This window comes from Chiloscyllium plagiosum, chromosome 33 (assembly GCF_004010195.1).
Source record: "Chiloscyllium plagiosum isolate BGI_BamShark_2017 chromosome 33, ASM401019v2, whole genome shotgun sequence".
In the NCBI taxonomy this organism is placed as follows: Eukaryota; Metazoa; Chordata; class Chondrichthyes; order Orectolobiformes; family Hemiscylliidae; genus Chiloscyllium; species Chiloscyllium plagiosum.
Window position 1 is genome coordinate 36584885 of NC_057742.1, and position 24042 is coordinate 36608926.

At 42.5% G+C, this 24042-nt stretch overlaps 1 protein-coding gene across 3 annotated transcripts in view; it reads left to right on the plus strand.

Moving 5' to 3' along the window:
* mettl2a (methyltransferase 2A, methylcytidine) overlaps positions 1-24042 on the plus strand; it is a 62690-nt gene that overhangs the window by 7261 nt on the left and 31387 nt on the right. For all 3 annotated transcript variants that reach the window (XM_043675311.1, XM_043675312.1, XM_043675310.1), the window contains 2 exons: positions 18373-18422; positions 21400-21460. In XM_043675311.1, coding sequence (XP_043531246.1) covers positions 18373-18422; positions 21400-21460 — 111 coding nt within the window. The remainder of the gene's footprint in view (positions 1-18372; positions 18423-21399; positions 21461-24042) is intronic.

Consider the following 24042-nt stretch of genomic DNA (forward strand, 5'->3'; position numbering starts at 1 on the left):
CTATGAACATAGACCCCAAGAGCCCTCTGCTCCTCCACCTTACTAAGAACCCTACCGTTAACCCTGTATTCCGCATTCTTATTTGTCCTTCCAAAATGGACAACCTCACACTTGACAGGGTTGAACTCCATCTGCCACTCCTCAGCCCAGCTCTGCATCATATCTAAAAGAAAATGTTACTGTTTCGATTCTAGGTGAAGTGGGGAAATTCCTTAATATGAAGAATTTCAGAGAATAGGCTGGATCCACAATGTCAGACAGCCGGCAGCACGGAAATGATCATAAGAGAACCCCACCACTGTGGAAATTACATGATATCAGATTCAGATTGTCAAAGCCTACAGGAAGGGACTACTATCACTGACCCAGAATTTGATATACATATCCAAATTCAGTGGTGAAAATTATTTATAAATAATGCTTTTATTTCAAATTCTCCAAACACGAGCGATTTTATTGATCATGAATGTTATGATGAGATGATTGCACATTTAATCTGTCAAGCTTGTGCTGGTTGAGGGAGAGATGTTAGGCAGAACTCTAGGAGAATTAGGATAACCTCTCCAATTCAGTAGTACATTGCAATTCCACCTTGGTCAACTCCATTACAATGAGCAGTAAAAAGTGCCTAGCTCGGTTTATAGGAATTAGATTTACCCAATTTTGATCTTTAATCTTCTGGATGTGCCTGTTCTGATGGAGGTTTGCTCTTTGACCTTTCAGGTTTTCCAAAATTAGAACACAGAACAGGACCTACTCTAAGATCAGACTAACCTACATACCCTTTATTGTACTGTCTTCCATGTGCCTACACAAGAGTCACTTAAGTGTCCCTAATGTATCTGACTCTATTACCACTGCTGGCAGTGCATTCCATAACCTATCTCTGACATCTCCCCTAAACCTTGCTTCAATTACCTTCAAATTATGCCCCCTTGTGATAGACATTTCCACCATGGGAAAAGGTCTCTAGCTATCCATCCTATCTATGTCTCTCAATATCTTGTACACCTCTATCAAGTCACTTCTCATCCTTCTTCGCTCCAATGAGAAAAGTCCGCGCTCCCTCAAACTTTCTTCATAAGATGTGCCCTCCAGTCCAGGCAGCATCCTGGTAAAACTCTGCACCCTCTCTAAAGCTTCCTATAATGAGGTGACCTGAACTGAACACAATATTCCAAGTGTGGTCTAACCAGGGCTCTATAGAGCTGCAGCATAACCTTGTGACTCTTAAACTCAATCCCTCAACCAATGAAAGCCAAAGCACTATACGCCTTCTTAACAACCCTATCAACTTAAATAGCAACTTTGAGGGATCTATGGACATGAACCCCAAGATCCTTCTGTTCCTCCACACTGCCCAAAAATCCTGCCTTTACCTCTGTATTCTGCATTCAAATTTAACCTTCCAAAGTGAATCACTTCACACTTTTCCAGATTGAATTCCATCTGCCACTTATCAGCCCAGTTCTGCATTCTGTCAATGTCGTATTGCAACCTACAACAGCCCTCCAAACTATCCACAACACCACCAATCTTCATGTCATCGGAAAACTTACTAACTCACCCTTCCATTTCCTCATCCAAATCAGTTGTAAAAATCACAAAGAGCAGACATCCCAGAACCGATCCCAGCAGAACACCACTGGTCACCGAGCTCAAGTCTGAATACATTTCATCTACCACCACCCTCTGTCTTCTATGGGCTAGCCAATTCTGTATCCAGACAGCCAGATTTCCTTGTGTCCTATGCCTCTTTACTTTCTGAATGAACCTTATTCATGGGGAACCTTATCAAATGACTTGTTAAAATCTGTGTACACCACATCCATTGCTCTACCTTCATCAATACATTTTGTCACATGCTCAAAGAATTCAATAAGCTTTGTGACTGACTATCTGTAATCAAACTATGGTTTTCCAAGTAATCATGAATCTTGTCTCTCAGAATCCTCTCCAATACTTTGCCCACCACTGACATAAGACTGATGGTCTGTAATTCCCAGGATTATCCCTATTCCCTTTCTTGAATAAGGGAATAACATTTGCCATCCTCCAATCATTGGGTATTATTCTAGTGGACAGTGAGGACGCAAAGATCATTGCCAAAGGCACAGCGATCTCTTCCCATATCCGAGTTTTGAGAAGGTTTGTAGCTCAGGTTGAGGTTTTGGATGTAAGTTTCCTTGCTGAGCTGGAAGGTTAGTTTTCAGATGTTTAATCACCATACGAGGTAACATCATCATGAGCCTCCGGTGAAGCACTTTTTATTTATTTGTTTAAGTTTCCTTGGGTTGATGATGCCATTTCCTGTGGTGATGTTATTTCCTGTTCTTTTTATAAGGGGTGGTAAATGGGATCCAAGTCAGTGTGTTTGTTGATAGAGTTCCAGTTGGAGTGCCATGCTTCTAGGAATTCTCGCTCATGTCTCTGTTTGGCTTGAAGTGGTGTTCTTCGTCATCTGTGTGTAAAGATACTAGTGAGAGTGGGTAACGTCTTTTTGTGGCTGGTTGATGTATCCTGGTGGCTAGTTTTCTGCCTGTTTGTCCAATGTAGTGTTTGTTGCAGTTCGTGCAAGGTATTTTGTAAATCACATTAGTTTTGCTTGTTGTCTGTATGGGGTCTTTCAAGTTCATTAGCTGTTGTTTTAGTGTGTTGGTGGGTTTGTGGGCTACCATGATGTTTAACTATATTGGTATAGCATTGAGTATAGGAGTTGGGATGTCATGTTTTGAGTATACAAGACATTGGTGAAGCTACTTTTAGTGTACAATTCAGGTCACCCTGCTCTAGGAAGAATTTTGTAAAACAAGAAAGGGTACAGAAAAAAATTACAAGGATGTTACTGGGATTGGAGAGTTTGAGTTATCACAAGAGGTTGGATAGGCATTGGTGACACTGCACCTGATGTATTGTGCACCGTTTTGGTCCCCTAATTTGAGGAAAGATACCTTATTGGAGGCAGTTCAGATGAGGTTCACGTATTGATCCTAGAGAAGAGTTTGTTGTATGAAGAGAAATTGAATGGTTTAGTCCTACACACTCTGGAATTTTAGAAAAATGAGGGGAGATCAAATTGAGCTATTCGAGATGATAAAAGATGTGAATAAAATAGACATGGAGCAGATGCTCCTCTTGTGGGGCACTTTAGGGTGAAAGGTCTTAGGATAAGGGGTAGCAAATTCAAAACAGAGTTGAGGAGAAACCACTCCTCCCGAAGGGTTGTGAATCTGTGGAGTTTGCAACCCCAAGTGCAGTGTACGCTGGGACAGTGAGTAAATTTAAGGTGTTAGACAGATTTTTAATTGGAACGGGTTGAAGTGATATGGAGAGAAGGCAGGAAAATGGGGGTAAGGAGCATGTCAGCCATGATCAAATGACGGAGCAGACTCGATGGGCTGAATGACCTAATTCTGCTCCTATATCTTATGAACTTATAAGGCTGAGACTTTTCACTGGAACATGTGAAGCTGAGGGGTGACCTTATAGAGGTTTTAACATAATGAGGGGAATAGGAGGTGCAGTGGACAGCGAAGAAGGTTACCTCAGATTATAACGGGATCTTGATCAGATGGGCCAATGGGCTGAAAAGTAGCAGATGGAGTTTAATTTAGATAAATGTGAGGTGCTACATTTTGGGAAAGCAAATATTAGCAGGACTTGTACACTTAATGGTAAGGTCCTAGGGAGTGTTGCTGAACAGAGAGACCTTGGAGTGCAGGTTCATGGCTAATGTTGGACCGAAGGGTCTGTTTCCGTGCTGTACATCTCTGTGACTCTATAAGATGAATAGCCACAAAGTCTTTTCCTAAGGACAGGGAAGTCCATAACTAGAGGGTATAGATTTAAGGTAAGAAAGAAAAGATTCAAAAGGGAACTGAGGAACAGCTTTTTCGTGCAGAGGGTAATACATGTATGGAATGAGCTGCCAGAGAAAGCAGTAGAGGCAGGTACAGTTGCAATGTTGAAAAGGTATTTGGACAGACACATAGGAAAGGTTTAGAGGGATATAGACCAGATGCAGGCAAATGGGACTACTTCAGTTTCGGAAATGTGGTCAGCATGGACGAGTTGAACCAAAGGGTCGGTTTCCGTGATGTATCCAATATAAAACAATACTCTGAACCAAGCTCCTTACAGATAGCTTCTTCCTTGATTATTCTGTTTTGTGGTTGTTGGAGCAACTGTCTTCTCTTGAACATTTATGGCCTTTTCCCTTTCTGTCCTTATTCTAATTTCTTTGGTGCATCTTCCATGGGCAAGTATTAGAATTTCTAAATACTTGAATTCTGGCACTTTTTAAAATTCAGTATGTGAGATATAGGTGTTGCTGGCTGACCAGCATTATTGCCCATCCCCTGTTGCCATTTGGAAGGGGGTGTTGACCTACCTTCTTGAACCACTACAGTTCACCTGCTGTGGGTTGACTCTCAGTAGCAATAGGGAGGAAATTCCAGGACTTTGACACAGCCACAATGAAGGAATGGTGATATATTTCCAGGACAGCGTGGTGAGTGGCTGAGAGGAGAATTTGAAGGTGGTAGTGTTCCCATGTATCTGCTGCCCATGTCTTTCTGCCATGAAGTGGTTATGGGTTTGGAAGATGCTTTCTGAGTATCTTTGGTGAATTTCTACAGTGCATCTTGTAGATCGTACATACGCTGCTACTGAGCGTAAGTGGTGGAGGGAGTGGACATTTGTGGATCCGCTGCCAATCAAGTGGGCTGCTTTGTCCTGAATGGCGTCATGTTTCTTGAGTGTTGTTGAAACTGCATCCATCCAGACAAATGGGGAGTGTTCCATCACATTCTTGACTTGTGCCTTGTAAATGATGGACAAGCTTTGGGGAGTCAGGAGGTGAGTTGTTTGCCATACCATTCCTAGCCTCTGACCTGCTCTTGTAGCCACTATGTTGATGTGGTGAGTCCAGTTGAGTTTCTCGTCAATGGTAACCTCTAGGTTGTCGATAGTGGGAATTCAGTGATGGTAACTCTATTGAAATGCACGAATGTTACAGCCCAAGGCAGAATATATTCAAGTTAAAGTCATAAGATGACCATCACAGCACTAAAAGAGGACCATTTATCAAGCACCAGTTATCAAGCACCTATCTGCTCTACTCCTGTTTTCCAATACTTAACCCAAAGCATTGTAAACAATGTAATTTTAAGTGGTTATTTAAATATATCTCAAATGGTCTGATTGTTCCTGGCTCTACCACCCTTTCAGGCAGATACCCAACACCCTATGGGTGAAAAGACTCTTCCTTAAATTCCCTCTAAATTTTCTGCTCCTTGCCCTAAGGGGATGCCCCTCGTTGTTTAGCCCTCTACTAAGGGGAAACATTTCCATCCTATCTGTGCCCCTAAATTTTGCACACCAGTTTCCCCCTCAGCCTCTCTGCACCAAGGAAAACAAGCCCACCCTGTATAGGTCTCTTCATAGTTGAATTGCTGTAGCCCAAGCAACTTTCTGGTGAATCTCGCTGGCACTCCTCTCCTGTGTGGACCAGAACTGCACACGGTAGTCCAGTTGTAGACTGATTAATGTAATTTCCAGCTCCATCAAAACCTCCTTGCTCGTATATTCAGTGCCTCATCTAATAAAGACAAGTGTCCTATGTAGAGTCATAGAGTTATACAGCATGAAGCAGACCCTTTGATCCAGCTTGTCTGTGCCGAACAAGTATCCTAGACCAACTGATCTAGTCCCATTTGCCAGCATTTGGCCCATATCTCTCTATCCCCTTTCCTATTCTTGTACCCATCCAGATACATTTTAAATGTTGTAATTGTACCTGCCTCCACCACCACCTCTGTCAGCTCATTTTATACACACACCAATCTCTACATGAAAAGGTTGCAGCTCAGGTCCCTTTAAATCTTTCCCATCATACTTTAAATCTATGCACTCTAGCTTGGGACTTCCCTACCCTGGGAAAAAGACCTTGGCTGTTAACCCTATCCATGGCCCTCATGATTTTATAAATCTCTAGAAGGTAATCCCTCAGCCTCTGATGCTTCAGGGAAAATAGCCCTGGCCTATTCAGCCTCTTCCAATACCTCAAACTCTTGTAAATCTTTTCTGAACTTTTTCAAGCTTAATAACATCTTTTCTAAAACAGAGATCAGAATTGAACACTGTCTTCTAAAAGTGGCCCCTTGTGCAGCTGCAACTCAGTGTCCTAACTCCTATACTCGAAGCTGTCTTATTAACTACTTATCCAATTCTTCTGCTTCCTTCGAGCATCTATGGACATACACGCCAAGATCACTCTGATCTTTTGTACTTTCTTGTACATTCATCTTGTACTCCCCTGCCTTGTTAGATTTCTCAAAATGCATCATCTCAACTTCAAGATTAAATTCCATTTGCTACTGACATGGAGTATAAGGCTTTCCTCCTCTATATTTACTGTACCACCAATATTTGTGTCACCTGCTGATTGTGCCTCCTCAATTTGTGCCTAGATCATTAAAGTATATTACAAACATTACAAACAAGGGACTCATAGAATGTAACAGCGCAGTACAGGCCCTTAATGTTGCACCGACCTGTGAAACCAATCTAAAGCCCATCTATCCTAATCTATTCCATTATCATTCATATGTTTATCCAATGACAGTTAAATGCCCTTAACGTTGGCGAGTCCATTACTGTTGCAGGCAGGGCATTCCACTTGCTCAGAGGGTTCTCTGAGCAAAGAACCTACCTCTGACATCTGTCCTATATTTATCACTCTTCAATTTAAAGCTGTGTCCCCTTGTGCGAGCAATCACCATCCGAGGAAAAAGGCTCTCTGTCCACACTATCTAATCCTCTTATCATCCTGTATGTCTCTATTAAGTCACCTCTTAACCACCTTCTCTCTAATGAAAACAGCCTCAAGTCCCTCAGCCTTTCCTCATAAGACCTTCTCTCCATACCAGGCAATATCTTTTGCACCCTTTCCAATGCTTCCACATCCTTTCTATAGTGCGGCAAGCAGAACTGTACGCAGTACTCCAAGTGCGGCTGCACCAGAGTTTTGTACAGCTGCAACATGACCTCATGGCTCTGAAACTCAGTTCCTCTACCAATAAAAGCTAATACACCGTACGCCTTCTTAACAACCCTATCAACCTGGTTGGCAACTTTCAGGGATCTATGCACATGGACACCAAGATCTCTCTGCTCATCCACACTATCCAGAATCTTACCATTAGCCCAGTACACTGTATTCCTGTTGCTCCTTCCAAAGTGAATCACCTCTCACTTTTCCGCATTAAACTCCATTTGCCATCCCTCTGCCCAGCTTTGCAGCTTATCTATATGGCTCTGTAACCTGCAACATCCTTCGGGACTGTCCACAACTCCACTGACTTTAGTGTCATCCGCAAATTTATTAACCTATTCTTCTACGCCATCATCCAAGTCATTTATAAAAATGACAAACAGCAGTGGCCCCAAAACAGATCCTTGCTGTACGCCACTAGTAACTGAAATCCAGGATGAACATTTCCTATCAACCACAACCCTCTTCTTACAGCTAGCTAATTTCTGATCCAAACTGCGAAATCACCCTCAATCCCATGCCTCAGTATTTTCTGCAATAGCCTACCTTGGGGAACCTTATCAAACGCTTTACTAAAATCAAGCCTTGGAATTGACCACTGGATACAGGCTTCTAGATACAAAAACAATACTGTGCGTTCTGCCACAAAACCAGTTTTGATTCCAATTTGCCAAAATTGCTTTTGCCTGTTAAGCAGTCTGCCATGTGACACCTTGTCAAAAGCCTTATGGAAGCATAAGCAGATTGCATCCATTGCACTACCCTCACTTGCATGCACCACTTCAAAACACTTCATCAAACTTGACAGAAATTATCTTCCCTGACCAAACTATGCTGATTATCTTTCATTAATCTTTGCCTCTTCAGGTTGAAATTAATTCTGTCCTTTAGAACTTTTCCAAGCTTCCCTACCATTGATGTTTGATTCACTGGCTTGTAGTTTCCTGGTTCATTCATACCATCCTTCTGAAATAATGTGAACACGTTAGCTGTTCTCCAGTCCCCTGTCACCTCTCTGAGGTCAGAGAAGATTTGAAAGTGAATGTCAGTTCATCCTATTCTCCTCCCTTGCCTCCCACAGCATCTTGGGATATATCTTATTTGGACCTAGGGATGCGTCCAATTTTAAGCCCGCGAAAACCCCTGCCCTCAATTGTGATTTGTTCAAGTGTTACTTGGTTCTTCCAACCTGATTTTCACGCCTACATTGTCTTTCTCCATGGTGAAGCAGAGGGAAATTACTCATTTAAAACCTCATTCATGTCTCCTGGCTCCGTCCTCTCATTGCTGCTTTGGTCCCTGCTGGGCCCTGCTCTTTCCCTAGTTATTCTCTTCCCCCTTAATGTTCTGATAAACTGCCTTTGGACTTATTCACCCCATCAATGTTTTCTCACATTCTCTCTTTGCTTTTCTGATTTTTAATTAACAGCCTGTACTTTTTATTCATCTTTAGGATGCTGATATCCTCACCATCCACCATATGCTTCTTTTTTTTGCTTCTCCAATCCTGTACGTTCCTGAACATTCAGGGGTTCTCTGGACATGTTTACTTCTCGCTTCATCTTTATGGGAACTTGTTGGTCAGCATTCTCTATTCTGTCTGAAAGACCCCCACTGCTCAGAAGTGGATTTACTTACAAGTAGCTACTCCCAGTCCACTTTGGCCAGATCTTGTCTTATATTAAAACCTCTCCAACTGAAGGGCTCCTGCCCGAAATATTGATTTTCCTGCTCCTCGGATGTTGCCTGACTTGCTGTGCTTTTCCAGCACCAATTTAGTCTGCAGTCCTCACTTTCGCCTTATTATTAAAACCAGCCTTTCCAATTCAGAACCATTATTTCTGGTCCATTTTTATCATTTTCCATAACTCCAAGTATTCTTTTTTCGTAAAGCCACCTGACTATTAGGCTGCTCTCTTATTAGAGATGTTATGACTGGTGGTGGTCTAACCTGAGGGCCACTACACCTTGGGTAAGGGGAGAGGTTGAGAAGGAGAGTCCTTCGTGGTAACTGTTGGCATCACTCTGAATCACAAACCGTTTGCCAGATAACTGAGCTTACGGATCCCTAATGTTTGGTAGTTTTGAGGTTATGTGTCACTTTGTTTTTGTCAACGCTCTCTTTCATTCTAAAGTCCCCACCTGCTGTTAATGTTTTAACTAGTAGAGCATGTATGCTTCTTCTGTGCTTGCTGCAAACACTTTGTCAGCTGCAAATATAACTGATGTTATCATTCAAGCTCTAACCTTAACACCAGATTCTGTTTCTTCAAACAGTTTTTTTGATCATTACTTCCGCAGAGACATTGAAAAGAACTCTTAATAAACAATAAGCTCTTCTTCCACTCGCTCGTGATCCCCAGTCCATATTTGCTATTCTCACTGTTACCATTAGTCCCTATATGTTTCTAAAGAGTTGTCGATATCCCCATTTCATTTTCAGCATTGTCAAGGGTTTGATTCGGTCAACCAAATCAGATTTTGTTTTCTCAAAATCCACAAAACAAATATATGGAGTCCTGTCTAAGCTGCTTTATTTCCTAATAAATAAACATGTGAAACAAGAATTAAAAATTAGACTCCATGCAGTGAGTAGAATATATCTTTATGGAATAGTACACAATAATATCACTTTGCATGATTTCCTGATATCAGTGGGTGTTCTTGCTTTACATGAACGGAATTAATTCAGATAAAATCTCATCCTGCTGCTTTCTAACTTGGTGCTTTGATGAAACCCAGCCATTTTATCTTGCTGTTTAAAAACCTTGCTTACCTGTGCCCTACGAGACCAGAGACTGCTTTATATAAGGAATACAGCAAGTTAACATGCAGGTGAAGCAAGCAATTAAGAAAGCAAATGGGATTGGAGTACCAAAGTGAAGTCTTGCTGTAGATGCATTGTGTTATTTGGATTACAGTGTGCAGTTTCTCTCTGTTTAAGAAAGGATATCCTTGTATTGGAGGTGGTAAAGCAAACTTTGATTAAATTGACCCCTGCAATGACTGGGAGAAATTGGACCTATACCCTCTGGAGTTGAAAAGAATGACAGATAATCTCGTTAAAGTAGAGGAGGCGATAGCCTGGTGGTATTACCACTAGACTATTAATCCAAAACTCAGTTAATGTTCTGGGGACCCAGCTTCGAATCCTTCATTTGCAGCAACAGTGGCAGCGGGGAGCACGAGGGGCTGCGTGGCAGCGGTCATATTGCGCTCTGGGAAGGTGAGTAAACCCGAGACACTACGTGTGTAATGTCTCCCACCTGCCTTCCTCCTCCAACAAAAAAAAAACTCTGGTGTGTTGATATGGTAAGTTTTCTCAATTTTCTTTTTTATTGGTTTAAAAAAAACATTTATTTTCCTTTTTTCCAATTAATTTATCTATTATTTCATATTATAGTTGTACTAAGTTAAGTTTAAGATTAAAAATGGCAGGAGATTTCAGACCTGTGTTACACTCCTCTTGCTCAACATGGGAGCTCAGGGACGCGGCTGATGTCCCTGACTCCTCCAAATGCAGGAAGTGTGTCTTGTTAGACTACATGACTGCTCTGAAGCTGCAGGTGGACTCACTTTGAAGCATCAGCGATGCTGAGGAGGTCGCGAATTGGTCACACCACAGATTAGGATTGGTGAGGGAGAAAGGGAATGGGTGACCAAAAGGCAGAGAAAGAGCAGGAAGGCAGTGCCGATGTCCCCTGCGGTCATCTCCCACCAAAACAGGTAAACCACTTTGGATACTGTTGGGGGAGATGGCTCAGTAGGGAAAGACAGCAGTAGCCAGGTTCATGGAACCATGGTTAGCTCTGCTGTTTAGAAGGGCAGGAAAAAAGAGTGGAAGGGCTATAGTCATAGGGAATTCAGTTGTAAGGGGAGTAGATAGACTGTTTTGAAGTTTAAAACGAGACTCCTGAATGGTATGTTACCTCCCAGGTGCATGGACCAAGGATGACTCAGATCGGCTGCAGAAAACTCTGAAGGGGGAAGGTGAACAGCCAGCTGTTTTGGTGCATATAGGAGCCAATGATATAGATAATAAATAGGATGAGGTCCTACAAGCAGAATTTAGGGAGTTAGGAGCCAAGTTAAAAAGTAGGACATCAGAGTTAGTAATCTCAGGATTGCTACCAGTCTCACTTGCTAGTCGGAGTAGAAATGGAAGACTAGGCAGGATGAATGCATGGCTTGAGGGAGGGGTTCAGATTTGTGGGACATTGGGACCAGTTCTGGGGGAGGTGAGACTATTACAAATTGGACAGTCTATACCCGGGCCGGACTGGAACAAGTGTCCTTGGGGCTGCTTTTGCTAACGCTGTTGGCGTGAGTTTAAACTAATGTGGCAGGGCGTTGGGAAATGAGCCCGGCCAAGTGGTTGAAGTTTCACTAGGGGATTACTTTGGGGATAGTAATCACAATTCCATAGGTTTTAGAATACTCTTGGATAAAGACAAGTGCAGTCCTAAAGGAAAATTTGGGGAATGGCCAACTGTACCAAAACTCGGGAGGAGCAGGGGAATGTGGATTGGGAGCAGCTGCTTGAAGGTAAATCTACATTTGACATGTGGGAGGCTTTTAAAGAGAGCTTAATTAGCATGCAGGACAGACATATCCCTGTGAAAATAAGGGACAGAAATGGTACAATTAGGGAAGTGAAATAGTGAGACTAGCTAAGAGGAAAAAGGAAGCATACATAAGGTCTAGGTAACTGAAGACAGACAAAGTTTTGGAAGAAAAATCCCAAAGCCTTTTATTCACAAGGAGCAAGAGGGTAACTAGCGAAAGGGTTGGCTCACTCAAGGACAAAGGAGGAAAGTTATGTGTGGAGTCAGAGAAAATGAATGAGATTCTTAACGAGTACTTTGCATTGGTATTCACCAAGGAGAGGGACATGATGGATACTGAGGTTAGGGATAGATGTTTGATGTCAAGTCAGCATAAGGAGGGAGGAAGTGTTGAGTATTCCAAAAGGCATTAAGGTGAACAAGTCCCCAGGTCCGGATGGGATCTATCCCAGATTACTGAGGGAAACGAGAGAGGAAATGGCTGGGGCCTTAACAGATATCTAGCAATTCTCCAGTCCTCCAGGACCTCACCCATGTTCAAGGATACTGCAAAGATATCTGTCCCTTGTTTAAGAACGGTAGCAGGAATAATCAGGTACTTATTAACTGGTGAGCCTGATGTCAGTGGTAGGGATGCTGCTATAGAAGATACTGAGGGATAGGATCTATTCCCATTTGGAAGAAAATGGGCTTATCTGTGATAGGGACATTGGTTTTGTGCATGGAAGATCATGTCTTACAAATCTAATAGAATTCTTTGAGGAAGTTTGATTGATGAGGGAAGGGCTGCGGATGTCATATACATGGACTTCAGTAAGGCATTTTATAATAGTTTCCCATGGTAGACTAATGGAGAAAGTGAAGTTGCATGGCGTCCAGGGTTTACTAGCTAGATGGATAGAGAACTGGCTGGGCAACAGGAGACAAAGAGCAGTGGTGGAAGGGAGTTTCTCAAAATGGAGACCTGTGGCCAGTGGTGTCCCACAGGGATCCATGCCGGGATCACTGTTGTTTATGATATTGGTAATTGATCTGGAGGAAGATATAAATGGTCTGATTAGCAAGTTTGCAGATGATACTAAGATTGGTGGACTAGCATTTAGTGAAGGGCACTGTCTGAGAAGACTGCAGAATACAGATAGATTGGAGAGTTATGCAGAGAAATAGCAGATGGAATTCAATCTGGGCAAATGCGAGGTGATGCATTTTGGAAGATCCAATTCAAGACTGAACTATACAGTAAATGGAAAAGCCCAGGGGAAAATTGATGTACAGAGACACCTGGCTGTTCAGGTCCATTGTTCCCTGAAGTTGGCAACACAGGTTGATAGAGTGGTCAAGAAGGCATACAAGCGTGCTTTCCTTCATTGGATGGGGTATTAAGTGCAAGACTTGGCAGGTCTTTGGTTCAGCCACATTTGGAACACTGCGTACAGTTGTCACATTACCAAAAGGATATGGATGCTTTGGAGACGGTGCAGATGAGGTTCACCAGGATGTTGCCTGGCATGAAGGCACTAACTATGAAGAGAGGTTGAGTAGATTAGGATTATTTTCATTAGAAAGACAGAGGTTGAGGGGGACCTGACTGGGATCCACAAAATCATGAGAGGTATCGACAGGGTGGATAATAAGCTTTTTTCCCCCATAATGGAGGACTCAATTACTAGGGGTCATGAGTTCAAGGAGAGAGGGGAACTGTTTAAGGGAGATATGCGTGGAAAGTTCTTTATGTAGAGGGCGGTAGGTGCCTGGAATGTGTTGCCAGCGGAGGTGGTAGAGGCGGGCACGATAGTATCATTTAAGATTTATCTAGACAGTTATATGAATGGGCAGGGAGCAGAGGGGTACAGATCTTTAGAAAACTGGCGACAGGTTTAGATAGAGGATCTGGATCGGCGCAGGCTTGGAGGGCCGAAGGGTCTGTTCCTCTGCTGTTTGTTTTTGTTATTTGAATTTTGCCATGGCAGTTGGTGGAATTTGAATTCAGTAATAATCTGGAATTAAAATTCTACTGATGACCATGAAACCATTGTCATGTGTTGGAAAAACCATCTGGTTCACTAATGCCCTTCAGGGAAGGAAACCTGCCATCCTCACCTGGTTTGGCCTACATTTGATTCCAGACCCACAGCAATGTGGTTGACTCTCAACTGCTCTCTGAAATGGCCTAGCAAGCCATTCAATTCAAAGGCAACAAAGGACAGGCAATAAATGCTGGCCAGCCAGCGACGTCCATGTCCCACAAGTGAATAAAAAGAAGACAGTGATAGATTTCTCAACCAGTGGAAACAAAATCAGAACCTTGTGTGTATGTTTTCTAATTAACCCACTGTACAACTGGTGGGAGTTGAACCTGGCTCAGAAGTATAGGCACTATAGAACCTTGTGTTAACGCCTGGTCAATCACACTATTAAGGTTTGTTAATGTCCTTGTTAAGATTGAGAAGTATGGTAAATATTAGTTGTTTTTGAGCACACAGGAAAAACTGTGACCCTGAGCTGTCGAATGAAGCTTTGCGACTGAGGAAAGCTGTCACTACAAAGAAAACTGAGAGTCTTGGTTTCTATCTCACCAGTGCTTTGGGTTCAAGTTCCCCCTCCATGTCGCTGACATCCTGACTTTGATGTATATTGCAATTCCTTCACTGTTAAATTGGGTCAAAATTGTGGCATTCCCTCCTTAATGATATTGTGGTCAACCCACAGCAATGGATTGCATCAGTTCAAAAGGCAGCTCATCACCATCTTAAGGGCAAGTAGGGATGGGCAGTGAATGCTAGCCACTCAGTGATCCCACAAAAGACAAATGAATTTTTAAAAAGTAATGGTAGTTGGTAAAATGGTCCTAGTGTGGAAGATCAGGGAGAAGTCAACTTCCTGACAACTCTGTAGGAAGTGTGTCCAGCTGCAGCTCCTCTCTGATTGCATGGATCAACTGGAGTGTCAGTTGGATTCATTCAGGCAGACAGGAGATGGGAAGGTTTATAAATGGGAGTTTCAGGGATATGGTCACACCAAAGGTTCAGCCTGATAAATGGCTATTCACCTCTGAAACTAGTATGTCATTTTGAGTACAGCTTGGGGATTGCTACTCGGGCTGAAACTTTATTGCTGGAACAGCACAGCAGGTCAGGCAGCATCTAGGGAACAGAAGATTCGACGTTTCGGGCACATGCCCTTCTTCAGGAAGGGCATGTGCTACTCGGGGGAAATCAACTGCAGCAGCCAGATCAGTGAAACCACGTTTGGCTCTGTTTTACAGCAGGGAGGGTCAAAGTGTGAGTGATGGTGAAAGGCGACTCTATAATCAGGAGCACAGAGGTATTACTGGGGCATCGAGCGAGACTCCAGGAACATACTTTGCATCTCTGTTGCAAGGGGTCAAGGATGTCGCTAAGCAGGCACAGGATATTCTGAAAGGGAAGGGTCAGCAGCCAGAGGGCATGGTCATACTGGTACTAATGACATAAACAGAAAGAGATGAGGTCCTGCAAAGGGAATTTAGGGAGTTGGGTGAAATGTTGAAAAGCACAGATTCTACGGTTGTAATCTCAGGATGACTCCCTGTGCCACATGCTAGTGAGGCCAAAAACAAGAAGGTAACACAGTTGAATGTGTAGCTAAAGACCTGGTGTAGGAGGGAGGGCTTTCGATATCTGGATCACTGGGATCTGTACAAGAAGGATGGGTTGCACCTGAACTGGAGGGGTCTTGCTAGGAGGTTTATTAGTGCCACTCTGGAAGGTTTAAACTTAATGTAGTGGGGGATGGAATCCAGAGCAATAGGTTAACATGTGGAGTGATTGAGGAGGAGATAGAGGCTAAGTAAATTGATTAGGAGGAACAGGCAGGGCCAGGTTAATGAACATGGTGGGACTAAATTATATTTATTTTAATGCAAGAAGTATCATAGGTAGCAGATGAACTTAGAGTCTGGATTAGTACTAATGAACTATGATGTTGTAGCCATTACAGAAACTTTGTTGAGAGAAGGGCAGGACTGGCAGCTCAAAGTTCCAGGGTTTGGTGTTTCTGGAATACTAGAGGGATGTAAATAGGGTGAAGAAATTGCATATAGGAGAATGTCACGCCTGCACTAAGAGAGGACATCTTGGAACGCTCATCCAGCAAGGCTAAATGGGTAGAACTCAGGAACAAGAATTGTGCAATCGCTGTGATGAAGTTATACTATAGGCTTCCCAATAGCCAGTGGGAGACATCGGAATATAAAAACAGGTAATGGAAAGATGTAAAAACAACAGGGTTATGTAGTGGATGATTTTTAACTTCCCAATATTGACTGGAAACTCCCTTAGTGCCAGGAGCTTGGGGCAGATTTTGATAGGTACATCCAGGAGGGTTTCTTGAAACAAAATGTAGTTAGTCCAGCTAGGGAAAGGGGTGTACTAGACCTTGTATTTGGGAATGAGCCGGGCCAGTGATCAAAGTTTCAGTGGGAGAGTATTTTGGGAAAAGTGGTCATAATTCCGTACATGTTAAGTTAGTTATGGATATGATAAGTCTGGTCCTCAGGTGAAAGTTCTAATCTGGGGGAAGGCCAAATGCAGCAGTATTAGGCAGGAACTGGAGAAATTAAATCAGGATAGGTGTTTGGGGGTAAGTCCACATCTGATGTGGGAGTCCTTTAAAAGCCAGTTGATCAGAGTTCAAGACCAGCATGTTCCTGAAAGAGGATGAAAGATAAGGCTGGTAAGATTCGAGAACTCGAGATGAGAAGAGATATTGAAAATTTATTCAAAAAGAAAAAAACATGTGCAAGGTTTAGGAAATGGAAATTCAATAAGACCCTTGAGAAATGTAAAAGAGTCAGGAAAGAATTTATACAAGGAATTAGGAAGAATTATGAAATGTCTTTGGCAAGTAGGATTAAGGAGTTTTGTTTTGCTGTGTTTTGTTTTGAAGAGGTTACAGAGTGCATTGGTGAGTAGAATGCTGTTGATGTAGTGCACATGAATATTCGAAAGGCATTTGATGCAGTGCCACACAATAGACTTGAGAGAAAAATGAAATATTAAAAGTCAAATCTAAAATGACAATAACAAAATTAGCTGAGTGATAAGAAAAGGTAGTGGTCAATGTTTTTTTGGGGGGGACGCTGGAGGAAGCTTTGTCGTGGGGTTCCGCAGGGGTCGGTATTGGGACTGTTGCTTTTCTTGATGTATAGGGGACAATTTTGAGACAAAACTTGGAAGCATTGTAAACTGAGCAGGACAGAAAATAATTCCAAAAGGATATAGATAAGTTGGTGTAGTGAGTAGATATATGGCAGATGAAGTTCAGCGTGGAGAAAAATGTGATGCATTTTGTTAGGAAAAACTGAGACAGAATATAAAACAGGGGGTACAATACTTATGTTTTTGCAGGAGCAGAGGGATCTGGTTATATATGTACACAATTCATTGAAGGTGGCAGGACAGGTAGAGAGAGCAGTTAATAAAGTATACAGTATCTTGGCCTTTATTAATACAAGTAGTTCTTCTATAATGCGATGGTTGTTCTTGTGCAACCCTGCATTACCGCAAAATAGGGTTTAGAAACAGTGCTTGAAGTGTCGGTGATGTAATTGCATTACAGCCAACACATGTTTTAAAAGGTCAAGCTTTAGAAATGATGTCCCCAAATCGTCAAACGCATTACAGTGAATTCGCTTTAACAAAACGCGCATTATAGCAGAACAACCTGTAGGGGCATAGAGTACAGGAGCAAGGATGTGATTCCAAATCTGTGTAAGGCATTGGTTAACCCTCAGTAAATATCGAGTACAGTTTATTGGAGGAATATAAATGCATTGGAGAGAGTGTAGAAGAGTTTAGCAGAATAGTTCCAGAGATGAGAAACTTCAGTTTTGAGGATATTTGAAGAATTTGTACTCTGTGGGGAGAAGGTGGCTAGGAGGATCTGATAAAAGTTTTCAAAATCATGAGAGATTTGGAAAGAATAGAAAGGTAAACAGTGTTAACGCTCTGAAAGGATTGAGAATGAAATGGCACAGATTTGGTGGTTTGTAAATGTTGAAAATGTGATGAGACAGAACACTTTTGCACAAGGAGTGGTTCAAGTATGAAATGCACTGCCTGGAAGTATGGTGGAAGAGTGGGCCAAATGACCTGCTGCACCGTAAGAACTGTGTGGAGGATGTGGATGCTCTGTCAACGTATGCAGTTAATACCAGGTGACTGGATTCTTTGTGTCTCAGAATGGAGGGATATGTGGAGATAAGGCCAAAATCACTGTGCTCATATTGGGTGGAGAAGCAGGCTTGATTGGTCTTTAAGTTTTATCCTTCTTCTGTTCCTTGTGCCCCAGTGAGATATTTGTTTTGATGTGATTGCATTCACACTCAAACTCAGGACTATTTCAGACTGACATGAGAAAATCTTCGGTCAAATCTTTGGAATTCTCTGCAATAGAGGTTGATAGAATTTTGGGAACTACGGGAATTAAGGAATATGACGATGATGCAAGAAGGTAAAGTTGTACTTGGTGTTCAACTATGATCTTAATAACAGAACAGACCAGAATAGCCTATTCCAGTTCCTATTTCGTATCTGGTTATACTCCTCTAGATGCCTTGGGACGTTTTTTCCCACATTGGTGATATATAAATGCAAGTAGTTGAAATGATTCTAAACTTAGAGATCATTTGGTGCAACTTGAATAAATACTGTTCGGATGGATATATTCATGTTAAATTATGCACCAAACATTTCTTTCTTCTGCTTTTTACAGGTCGGTTGTGGAGTTGGAAATACCGTGTTCCCCATTCTGCAGACTAACAAGTAAAAACACTTTTCTTGCGTTGCATTTTTCACTAAGTTGTGCATCAGATTAACCCTCCCTATCAGGAACACACACAGGAAGACAGGTCGAGGGTCAAATGATAGCAGTGTTTCCTGTGCCACTAAATTGTGGATTCAAAATCCGTCCTCCATGGTCTTGTGCATTTAACCCAGGCTGGGAGTCTTGTGGTGAAATTATATAGTCCCTTTCACTGGGCCAGAAAGTAGGATTTCAAATTCTACCTGCCGTGGAGATTGGTCATAACATGTACAAACAGGTCCAGTAGAATAGCTATTAATCCGGGCTGGCACCTCATAGTAGTACTGAAGGAATGTGTCACTGTCAGAGAGACCAAAGGACATAGGGCAGAAGTAGGTCATTCAGCCCATCAAGTCTCCCCAACATTTAGTGTAATAGTGGCTGATATGATCAGGCACAGCTCTACTTTCCTGTCTTTTCCACTTAATCAATGATTCCATTACTGATTTAAAAAGCTGTTGGTCTCAGACTTGAACGTTTTTAATTGGCCTAGCCTCAATAACTTTCTGTGGTAAAGAATTTCACAGATTCACAACCCTGAGAGAAGAAACTCTTCCTCATCTCTGTCTTAAATGTACAACCTCTTATTCTGAGATCACGTCCTGTCAGCCTACACTCTTCCCACAAAGAGAAACAACCCACCCTGTGAAATCCTCTAAGAATCTTGTATGTTTCAGTAAGGTCACCTCCTTTCTCTATATTCCATTGTGTAGAGACCCAACCTACTCAACCCATCCTCGTGAGACAGTCCACCCGTGCCTAGAATCAGCATCTCTGGATTGCCTCCAAAGCAGGAAATCTTTCCTTAGATGATGGACCCAAACTATTCATACCATTCGAGTTTTGGTCTGTCTAGTGCCTTGAATAGTTTTGGCATTTATACTCCATTCCCTTTGAAGTAAAGGCTAACATTCCATTGGCCTTCCCTGTTACCTGTTGAACTGTCTCAGATGAGATATTATACATGCTCGAATGAATGTAAAATATTCCATGGTGCAATTCAAATCATAAGGAAGTTCTTTTGACCAATGAGTGTAATTCAGAACTAAAATTACTTAAATGGGATCATAGCTTTTCTTATTATTGCCCAGAGGGCAGATAAGAGTCAAAGGTTATTTATAAACATGCTATTTGTGAGACCTTGTTCTGAGCAAATTGATTGCCACATTTGCTTAAATGACAGCAATAATATCCCTTCAGGAATAATCCATTGGTTCTATTGTCCTGAGCTTTTGCAAAGGCACTAATAATATGACCTTTTTTTAGTTCTGGTTTTTGCTATTATCTCTGCACTGGTATGATGTTAAAAATCACACAACACCAGGTTATAGTCCAATAGGTTTAATTGGGAGCACACTAGCTTTCGGAGCTTCCTTCATGAAGGAGCGTCGCTCCGAAAGCTAGTGTGCTCCCAATTAACCCTGTTGGACTATAACCTGGTGTTGTGTGATTTTTAACTTTGTACACCCCAGTCCAACACCGGCATCTCCAAATCATGACTAGTATGATGGCAGGCTTTGCTCAACTGCTCCCTCCAGTGTTCACCTGGCAAATAACTAAAGAATTAAATGTTTGAGCTGTTAAGTATTGTAAAACATTCTGACTGGCATAGGATAGGCAAGGCTTATTTTTAATTGATTAAATGTCCAATCTCTAATTGGCACTTGGTGATTAACATCAAGGGTGTGGTTCTGAAAAAGTACAGAGGGTCAGGCAGCATCTGAGGAGCAGGAGAATCAACGTTTCAGGCGTAAGCCCTTCATGACTTGGTGGTTAATATTTGATCAATGCCACCTCCCACTATCTCCTGACTGGTTCCATAAGGTAGCAATTATCCATTTTTGTAGGCAGTTTGTGACTTTTTACTAAGAAAAAAGGATAGTTTGAATTTTTTTTAACCTCTTTGTTAAAGGAGTCATTTGCAGTCAGGACCCAAAGGTTGATATCCTTGATCTCACGTCTCAATGTTTGTTTAATTGGTGAATTTCTCATTAAATCAGATATTGACTTATCGCTGACTATTTGCTTTTCCCTTGCGTTTAACTTAAAGGCTATAGTTCTAGATCAGAATTTGACTTTTACTCTAAATTGAATGTGATAGGAACTTTGAGCCAAATTTCCAGCAATATTCACTTATTCTCTGTCTCACTCAGATGAAGTCTCCACTCACACTGACTCTCAACTCTGTGTTGCCATAATTTTGCAGAAAGCATGCATAATGCAGGGTCTGGGGTAGGGTTACAGGAAACGTTTAATTGTCTTTTGAATGCTGCATCCACCACTTCCTGTGGAAGTTCATTCCAAACACGAATCACTCTCTTTTTTTAAAAAAAAGTTGCCCTTGATGACTTTTTAATGTCTTTCTCCTCTCATCTTAAAAATATGCCCCCAAGTCTTGAAATTCCCCACCCTAAGGAAAAGACACCTGCCATACACCGTATTTATACCCCCACATGATTTTATAAATTTCACTTCTCCGCCTCCTACGTTCCACTGAAAAAAGTCCCAGCCTATCCTTGTAATTCAAGCCTTCCATTCCTGGCAACATCCTAATTCTATCTGTCACTCACAACCTCCACCTCCTTTCTGTCTCCTGTCATCATACCAACAGTGCTGTGTACAGGTGCAAACCTTACATAATACAGATAGGGAGGAGGTAGACGTTCTGTTGAGGCTGCAGTGCTAAGCACACTAGTCATGCTGATAACTGTGCCAATTGAGGATGAGTGGGGGTTCCAGTCTCGTGCTGCTAGTTTAAAAAGTAAATGTGACAGTGTGGAGAGAAAATAGGCTGAGGTTTATAGTTCTGAGCTTCTAACAGGAGCTGCCCATGGCAACTATCCTAAAAGAGTCTTTGTTTATGTGTTTGAGAAGGCTGTTCAGCTTACTGATGACTGGATTGATGCCAGTCACTAACTCTCCTCTTATATCTTGCAGTGATCCAGGACTGTTTGTATACTGCTGCGATTTTTCCTCTACTGCTGTGGAACTCGTCAAGGTAAGAAAGTTGCAATTGTGCACTTGCTTTTGTCTGTGAATGTGGCTGTCCCTGTAGCCTAATCTATTATATTAATCAGTGCTATTTCAATACTGGTCGTAGTGTCAGCTCCACTTATCCACTGTTTTGAGTGTATTGGAATTGACCATATGAGATGATAATGTAGGAAAATATGCATAAACTGGGTCCAATGAACAGAAAACTGTGAAATGGGATTCAATGTAGTGAGCTTTCTTTTATTGGTCAGAGTATTGAGTACAGGAGTTGGGAGGTCATGTTGCGGCTGTACAGGACATTGGTTAGGCCACTGTTGGAATATTGCGTGCAATTCTGGTCTCCTTTCTATCGGAAAGATGTTGTGAAACTTGAAAGGGTTCGAAAAGATTTACAAGGATGTTGCCAGGGTTGGAGGATTTGAGCCATAGGGAGAGGCTGAACAGGCTGGGGCTGTTTTCCCTGGAGCGTCGGAGGCTGAGACAAAGTCTTTTCCCTGGAGTCGGGGAGTCCAGAACTAGAGGGCATAGGTTTAGGGTGAGAGGGGAAAGATATAAAAGAGACTTAAGGGGCAACTTTTTCACACAGCTGCTGCCTGACCTGCAGTGCTGTTCCAGCAATAAAGTTTCAACTTTGATCTCCAGCATCTGCAGATCTCACTTTCTCCTCGAAGATTTCAACCTACTGCGAATCCTCTTACAAGGATGCCTTCCGGGCACAGGCCCTTCTTCAGGAATTCCTGAAGAAGGGCCTGTGCCCGAAACGTCGAATCTCCTGTTCCCTGGATGCTGCCTGACCTGCTGTGCTGTTCCAGCAATAAAATTTCACAGTGCAAACCCAGTTATGATATAATTAGTAGGATACTGAAAAACATAAAGGAATAAAGCGACTTCTGATTACATGAAGGTAACAGGACAAGAAGATAAGGAGACCTGTGGGATATTTCCCTTTGGTGAGAAAAGGTCACACTTTTACAAAACTTTTCAACTTTAAGGCAGCACGGTGGCTCAGTTGTTAGCACTGCTCACAGCACCAGGGACCCAAGTTCGATTCCGGCCTTGGACAATTGTCTGTGTGGAGTTTGCGCATTCTCCCTGTGTCAGCATGGGTTTCTTCCGGGTGCTCCGGTTTCCTCCTACAATCCAAAGATGTGCAGGTTGGGTGAATTGGCCATGCTAAATTCTCCATAGTTGTCAGAGATGTGTAGGTTAGGTTCCTGAAGAAGGGCCTGTGCCCGAAACGTCGAATCTCCTGTTCCCTGGATGCTGCCTGACCTGCTGTGCTGTTCCAGCAATAAAGTTTCAACTAGGTGCATTAGTCAGGGGTGAAAAGAGGTTGGGGCATGCGTCTGGATGGGTTACTCTTCGGAGGGTCAGTGTGGACTTGTTGGGCAGAAGGACCTGTTTTCACACTGTAGGGACTCTAATTCAAATCTTCTATTCATCAGGACAATTTGTAAGAATACAAATACGAGAAAAACTGTAAACCTTGTAGTTAACTGTCAATTATCATTGGCCGGCAGGCATTTATTTCCCATCCGTAGTGCCCAGAGAAGGTGGAGGTGAGCTGACTTGAACAGCTGCAGTCTATGTGCTGTAGGTTCACCCACAATCCCATTAGAGAATGAATTCCATGATTTTGAAGCAGCGCTAGTGAAGGCACAGTGATATATTTCCAAGTCAGGGTGGTGAGTGGTTTGGAGAGGAACTTGCAGCTGCTGGTGTTCCCATGCATCTGCTGGCCTTCTCCTTCTCAGTGGAAGTGGTCATGGGTTTGAAAGGTGCTGTCTAAAGATCTCTGAATTAATTGATGCATTTGCCATGACAACACTTCCACCAATCAGATTAAACTTGCAAACCAATGATACACTCCTATCATGCAATATAAATGTCATTTTTAACCCCCTTGAATTGGTTTCTTGCAAATTGTCCTGATAAGATGATAAGGCTTCAACAAATACATCTGTTCTTCAGCAATACACATGTTACACATTACTAAAAGTCTGCATATCTACATGTTCCCTTTTTTTGTTGAACCATAGAGTAAAGGAGCAATGAGAAGTTTCTAAAATAACAGTTAGGCCACAGCTGGAGCACCATGTACAGGTTTTGTTACCACATTGCACATGAAAGGGTGTCCAGGATGTTGCCAAATCTGGGGAATTTTGGGGGTGAGGCAAGTCTAGATGGGCTGGAGTTGTTTTCTTTGGAACAGAGGAGGCTGAGAGGAGATTTAGTTGAATGAGAAGAGATCTTGTTGAAAAATATAAGATTCTACAGTTTCTGTGGGGCGGCACGGTGGCTCAGTGGTTAGCACAGCTGCTTCATAGCACTAGGGTCCCAAGTTCGATTCCAGCCTCGGGCGACTGTCTGTGTGGAGTTTGCACATTCTCCCCGGGTTTCCTCCGGGTGCTCCGGTTTACTCCCACAATCCAAAGATGTGAAGGTCAGATGAATTGGCCATGCTCAATTGCCCATGCTCAATTGCCCATAGGTTAGGTGTGTCAGTCAGAGGGAAATGAGTCTGGGTGGGTCTGCGGAGGGTCGGTGTGGACTTGTTGGGCCGAAGGGCCTGTTTCCACACTGTAG